Below are 7,424 nucleotides of genomic sequence, written 5' to 3' on the forward strand. Positions count from 1 at the left end.
AAATGGCTAAACTACCTCACTGGCATGCAGTCAGGCTCTGCTAATGAGCTCATATCAGAGTCCGGGGTGTCGGAGCAGAGACGCGGCCAAAAGTTGCAGGACTTGGAGTTGGAGAGCGCTGCCTGCGACGCTCTCCTGCTTCGCGCTTAAACGCTTTCTAGTGCCGGATGTTCTGCACACGCTCAGTGGTCTCTCAGACCTGATTGACCCGATGATTATTGGTTGTTAGATGAAGCGCTGCGCCTTTCCTGCCTGTGAGGAGTGGGAGGAGGGTGGCTGTGTGTGCTCAGCAGCGGCCGGGAGCCGGAGGCGTCTCCTGTCAGGTGCCATCGCTGGCCTGTCAGAAGGTGTCGACATGTTCGTTCGGACATGTATGCCAACGCGTGTGTTTGTACAGTGTGTTTACAGGAAGCTATAAACTGCTCCGCTCATCACCCTCTGGCACTAAAGTCCTTTTATAGACGCACGCATACCAACACGCACTAAATTAAGAGACATGCAACCAGGCCAGTTTGGCACAGAGGAGGCATGCCAGGCTGTCTGTCTGCACATCTGACCTTGCTACGATGCCTATCTCTCTTCTAGTGTGTGTGTGTGTGTGTGTGTGTGCGTGTGTGTGTGTGTGTGTGTGTGTGTGTGTGTGTGTGTATGTGAGAGGGACACAGAGTCTTCCCTAAATAAGAGCAGAGGGGAAGCATAAGAGAAAGCTTGTCTTTCTATAAATATCTGCTGGTGCCTGCAGGGCTTCTGTGTGTGTGTGTGTGTGTGTGTGTGTGTGTGTGTGTGTGTGTGTGTGTGTGTGTTCTCCCTGTACTTCTGCCTCTACACGAGCTGATTAGTGATAAAATGTCAGGCCTAAACCTATACGGCCGGCTGTCATTGAATAAAAGCTGATCAGACACAGCGCTGTGTAAAAAAGTATTTCCTCCCTTCTCCAGATTTCCTCTGTTTTTACTGTGTTACCCAACTTAAATGTTTCATTTATTAAAGGGAAAAAGCTTTCTAAATCATCCTGGCCCTATGTGATAAAATAAGTGCTCCCTAAAGCTAACGGTTGGTTGCACCGCCCTTGGCTTCGATAACTGCCCTCAGCCATTTGGGATAAATGGCAATGAGTCTTTTCATTCACTTTTGGCCATTTTTTCTATGCAAAGTTACTTAGAATTGGCCTGATTGGAGGATTTCTAAGCAGGAACAGATGTTTTAAAATCACACCACAGCATCTCAATGGAATCTAAGCCCAGACTTTGACTAGGCCACTCTTAACCCTGTCGTTTTTTTTGTTTTTTGTTTTTCATGAGCCATTTGGAGCTTGGCTTGCTTCGGAACATTATCTTGCTCCGTAACCCAGGGGTTGTTGAGCTTAGGGTGTAAAAGCATAAGTGTGGGGACGAGCAGAGGGCCGTGGTCAGGACAAGGGAAAGAGAGAGCTAGCTTAATTTAAAACACTGAAACATGTGGAGTAACCAGTGCAACGCTGTAGGTTTCACCACGGATTGGTCTTTTGAGGTGGCCGATTATCGATATCGATCAAAAAGATTTGTATTTTATCGAAATGCTTCCTTTCCGTATTGTCCAGCCCTAGGTTTACAGGAAAATGCCTAAATTTGCATAGCAACATAAAGATGGCACCCGTTAGGCCCAATTTATACAGTTTATTTGGGAAAAAAATGTTGATTTGGGGTTCTCCTTTAAGATTTTGTTCACAGAACGCAGAAAGGTGGGTTTCATTGATTAAGGCAAAGCTTCCTGGTCCTGAAACAACAAAAGCATAACCAGACCGACCACCAGCTCGTGTGACTGTGGTCAGATGTTCTTCCGTCTTGCCGTTTCAGTCTAACTCTCCATCCCAAAATTTCACCTTCTTTCCCGTTAGTCCACAGATTATTTTCCCAAAAGTCTTGACGATCATCAAGATTTCTGGCCAATGTGAGACTTATTTTTTTTATCTCTGTTTTTACCTTGGAAGCCACCTATGGAGACAATATTTGTCCAATCTGTTATTGTTGAGTCCTGAACTGTTCCATGTTTTCTTTATTTCTGCATATTGGCTCTCACTATGGGTCACTGGAGTCCCAGCTGTTTAATAAAGGTGGGCAATATTTTATCACAATATATTGTGATAATAATGTGACGATAAAACAAACGATAACAGACTATTTACAGCTTCTTGCTGTTGTTTTTTTTAAGTAACTGTGTGTGACTGCATGTCAGCTATAGCCCCATAAACACAACATATTTAATAAAGTAACATTAAAATTCAAAATAAGTGTGGTTTTTTATTACCAAACCGCACACAGTAAATGTATTTAATTATATTTTTGAATGTATTGCTAGTTATTGAACCCAACAGTGGGGAAAATGCTAAAATAACAAACCTGACAATACTGACAGTTTTTGGGGTTCTCTGACGTCACTAATTTGAATTTATCATTGTTAAGATAAACCCAGATTCTTATCATGTTAAGACATTTTTCACAATAACGATAAAACGGTACGATAAAGGCCCACCCCTACTGTTAAATATCTTTAGACTGAGGCACGATGTGATGCTTTTTCAGATGTTTTCTTCTGCTTCATGTTGTCAGACAGGTTTGATTGAAGTGGTCTGCAGATCAGGGCTGGTGTGGCCAGTAAGAAAGAAAGGCTTTGATAGACACGGTTTAATCCTGATTTAAATTACTTTAACTAATGAATCATTTGAAAACTGCACTTAGTTTTCTCCCTCAGGTTGTCTTTGTATGATATCAAAGTTTGTTGGATGGCCAGAAACATTTAAGTGACTAAAAAAAAAATCAAAAACATGATTTAAAAACTTATGATTAAAAGATTAACTTAATTTTCTTTCTTTAAGTACATTTCATGGATTGTTTTTGCAAATTTAAAAAAGAAAATGGCATTTTTAAAGTGACTTTTTGGATCATATATATTTGTCTGTGCTGTTATTTAATGAAAGGACAGCTTCAAAAGTCATGAAGCAGACAGTACGCTGAAGAAGGAAGATGTAGCTGACATTGTGAGAAATATAATTAGTTTTATTTAACAATTGTTACGCTAGCAGTCACTAGTTATACAAATTCAGTGTATGTCTAGCAACATGGCTGACAGGAAGTTAATGGATGTTACCTGATGCACTCTCAGACATCTGAATGAGGCGGATTATACGGACGGAGAATGGATCAAGTTCAGACATATTGTGCTGATTGGTGATAGGATATCAAGTTAGCATCATGATCCTTGTTTTGTTAAGGAAATACTGTTAATGCAGTTGTTATGAAATAGTGTTAAATCTGCCCAATATGGCACTTAAACTGCAGGGAAGGTTTAGAGGTTTTCTATAAGGTGGAAACTCTACTATAATTAAATTGCTGTTGGCTGTGGGTAGAATACTAACTTCTTAGAGCTACTCCACAGAACCCCGTTCCAATAGACAAATGAGCAGATTAGGAAAGAGATGAACAGATGGCCATAAATCCATTTCTGCATTTCAGTCTTTTAACACCTTTCATAAAAGGTTTGACTATTGTTTCCTTTTTACAAATCTTCCTCACAGTTTCTAAAAGATGTTTTGTGGAAAGCAAGCGACGAAGCAGCCTTTCCTTAAAAAAAAAAAAAAAAAACTAAATCTTAAGGCATCCTGCTGCGTATTCAAACAAAGCACCTCCAGTGTTCGCTCTGAGCTTCCAGCATCACAAAGCGGCTTTATTTCCCACCTGTGGGCTGAAATCCAGACGATGTATGCAGGCAACAGCGCCACCTATGGGCCGATCAGAAAAGGAAACCTTCCTGCTCGTCTTTGGCTGACAAGCATTTAAAACAGAAATATCTCCGTTGCAGACAGATGACTCCATTGACTTCCTGATTCCTGTAAACAACTGATCTGAAACACATTTTTCTCCTATTTGGTATTTTAACGATAGAAATGAGATGATTTATCGCTGGTTCTGCTGTCGGCGCTCACCTGAACTCGTCTCCTTCCAGGTCAGTCTGGACGCTCGGGTTCGGGAGGTGATCAACAGGAAGATGCAGGACCCAACGCCGCACACGTTTGAAGACGCCCAGCTGCAGATCTACACGCTGATGCACAGGGACTCCTACCCACGCTTCCTCTCCTCCAACATCTACAAGGCCCTGGTTCAGGGCGGGTCCCGCACCTCCTCGGAGTCCTAGTCCACCTCCACGCTGCCGTGCCGAAGCGTTTCACCTCCTCTGCCGCACACACTCCTCTCTCAGCTCATTTCTCTCTCCTCAGATCATTTCGTTTTCATTTTGTTTTCTAGTTACTGCCCAGACTTTCTTCTGTTTGCCACCGTCCGCTTGAAGACTTCCTCCACTTTGCGTTCTGTTGTCTTTCTTTCTTTACCCTCTTCAATCTTCCAACAAAAAGACCTTAAAAATAACAAAATAATTAGGATAAACTGAATGTTCTGCACATCTAAGTTGAGGAAAATAGAATCAGTAAACATTTATGGCCATAGATTAAATTATCAAGATTTTATTTTTATAAAACGCAGTTAAGTTATCGTCACTCGTGTTTACAGGTCAACTCCCATCCCCCCAAACTCCTTCCTGCTTGTCTCGTTTCCTCTCCTTTCTCGCCTCTGCAGTAAGCAACCAGAGAAGGAAGCGTTCCTAGATATTTAAGTATTTATGAGTAATGATCAGCTGTGAAATGTACTTGACTACTTTGTGAGAGCCTGACGCATTTCAAGAGGAGAAACATTCATCTGTGCCATGAACTCTTAGGGGATTTTCACAAACGACGCCCTGCCTTTTTCATTACACTCCAGTCACCTTAAAGAGCCAATCAGAGGTGGACTTCCCGGACGTGCGACCTTCTTTTCCCCTCCAGCAGTGGCCTCTTCCTGAGGAAGGATGGAAAGGTCAGAGAAAAAGATGGATTCTGTATCATTCCCCTTCTTTCTGCCGTCTTTCCACCGTTCAGCTGGGAAAAACCCACGGTGCTCCCTCCATCTCCCGGTTTAAAAAAAAAAAAAAAAGCAGAAACTCTTAGTTGTTTCCTGGATCAGTTGTTACCCTCCTGTCATAAACCAACAGACGAAGGAAGGCCGACGTTCCTTCCAACTACTGATTTACAAAAAGACGCAGAGTCTATTTTCTAAGAAAAAAAAAAAACTATATGGAACAGTTTTATTATATTTTGTTTTGCTGTTTTTATTTCTCCTACTGAGTCCCTTACGTGGATATTATGACTTTTTGCAAGCAGAGGAGAGTTCCTCTGTGACTGTACTGATCTCCGCCCAACATACAGATGGACATCACCGCAATAAAGCACTGGAGTCCGAACCGCAGGCACACACTGACCATGTTTGAGTCACTCTACTTACAGGGATTGTTCAGTCACAAGCGTGGCCGGTGTACAACTATCAGTAAGACCTGATGAAAAAGCCAAAGAGTTAAAGAAGAGGGGGGGGGGATGTCTGCTCCGAAACATTTTTACCTTTTCCGGCTACAGTCAGTCTCTCAACTCAGGTTTTCCTACTTTAGCTGTGAGTGTTTTCGAGCTGAAAGGCACCAGATGACTGACTCATTTCTCACAAGACCAAACCAACTTCCTAAACAATTTTCAGGAACAGACGAGACGCGGAGGATCGCTGGCATTACCAGTATCAACTAGACACAAGCTGTTTTTAAAAAAAATATATATCTTTCATTCCATACAGTGGTCTTAATGCCAAAATTAGTACTGAAATAACTTCTTTCTAAAATAGAGCAAACATTTCACATGTCCTAAATTGTGTGTTTATGTATCACTGGGCAACCTAGAATGGTCCAATTAAAGCATTTTAAGTATTCTAGACTCTGAACTACAGATGCACAAATGAAGTCCACGTTCAATCAGTCAATTAACCAATTAGTTGTATATCCCTTCCCACATTCACCATAATGTTGACCAAAGTGCTTAACAAAAATCAATACATGACAAAAACACACAGGGAGATAAAAGCAAAGTAGATGAAATAAAGTGAATAAAATTCATGTTAACCAGAAGATTCCTTAAAAGCTATATAATATCATTTTACTTCAGGTGTCTTGTCCAAACTGTGCCAAGTTTTGGCTTTTCACGTCTTATTCTCCTCGACACAGTGATGCCGACAGCAACAGGACATCTCTTTGTGACAAAACCTTCACATGGGAAAAACGTCACGCTTAGATATCACACAATCTGGGGCCACTCTATATGAAAAAAACATCAAATATTAAAACATTTAAGCTGGTAATCAGAATATTTGAAAACTTTGCACATTAACAAACAGGAGCTTTCTCAGTCAGTCATGTTAACATGACCAGATGAGATATGCAGTCCCTGGTAGGTTAATGGCATAAAACTAAATCAATGCTTTATTTATTTGTATTTGTAAAGCATCTTTGCTACAAAATATTTAATGTCATGACCCATTTGAGTCAGAAGCTGGAAGTTCCAGCTTACATAAATCCTAAGAAAACAAATTGGAAAGTCTGCCTTTTCTCACCAACCCTGATTTCAGTATTCAATATGGTGGCCACAGGTATTAATGTCAAGCCTGCATTTATACAAAAAAACTGTTTGTGTAAATTTAGTAGATCGTTGGATATAAAATTGAGCAAATTAAGTAATTTGGCAAAAATGTATTAGAATTGAGCATAACTCACTCGCTGGTGGCGGTAAAGTGCTTCCAAAATGATTGTCAGTATGTGCTCAATAAGCACTCCATAAGAACCCTATTACTTGGATACATATTGCTGTAGGCCGGAAGTAGTTTGAGGCAAAATTACGACAACAGTCTAAAAAGGAATAAACACAGTAGCTGCAGAAATTCACTCATCTGATAATTTATTTTCTATTAAAATGGCCATCACCATGCAGCCTTTGGTAGTGAACATTTCTACTGTGTTTACATGCCAAAAATGCCAAAAAACTGCTGAAAAAATCAGATCTAAACCTGGAGGCAAATGAATCAAAAGATACTTATAATTAGTTACATAATCTTGTATATCTTTATTGCGAGTTATGTTCTATTGGCCAGCATTGCCCTTTGAAATTCTTTGAACCATAAAGAATTGAAACAGACATTCAAAACCTTTTCAATCATAGAGTTTCATTTTCATAGCTTTGACTTTCCACTGCAGTGGGATTATTTCTTTGCAGATGTCCAGCAGGTAAAATCCAGCGGGGATCATCTGGAAGTTCCTGCTTCCAGCTTAGTGTCACTTCCTTGTTTTTATACATTTATTTCCAAGGAAGGAAGATTCTGCATCCGTGCCAAAATCTTTCCATCGTCCTAACTTATTTGGACTACAGATGTTATCAAAGAGGAGATTTAATTGGTCAATAAACAACAAATGTTTTGTATTTTTTTTAAAAAAAAACAGTCCCAGTAAGTATAGTAATTCAAATATTTACACAGACCTCCACACACACA

The 7,424-nt window shown here is 40.4% G+C and overlaps 1 protein-coding gene across 4 annotated transcripts in view; it reads left to right on the forward strand.

Annotated features, from left to right (window-relative positions):
- Positions 1-7,357, forward strand: part of rgs19 (regulator of G protein signaling 19) — a 43,960-nt gene extending 36,603 nt beyond the window's left edge. For all 4 annotated transcript variants that reach the window (XM_036142557.1, XM_036142550.1, XM_012880035.3 and 1 more), the window contains one exon: positions 3,982-7,357. In XM_036142557.1, coding sequence (XP_035998450.1) covers positions 3,982-4,170 — 189 coding nt within the window. In that variant the 3' untranslated portion in view covers positions 4,171-7,357. The remainder of the gene's footprint in view (positions 1-3,981) is intronic.
- Positions 7,358-7,424: the final 67 nt, after the last annotated feature.

The sequence above is a fragment of the Fundulus heteroclitus genome, chromosome 1 (assembly GCF_011125445.2).
Source record: "Fundulus heteroclitus isolate FHET01 chromosome 1, MU-UCD_Fhet_4.1, whole genome shotgun sequence".
Taxonomy (NCBI): Eukaryota; Metazoa; Chordata; class Actinopteri; order Cyprinodontiformes; family Fundulidae; genus Fundulus; species Fundulus heteroclitus.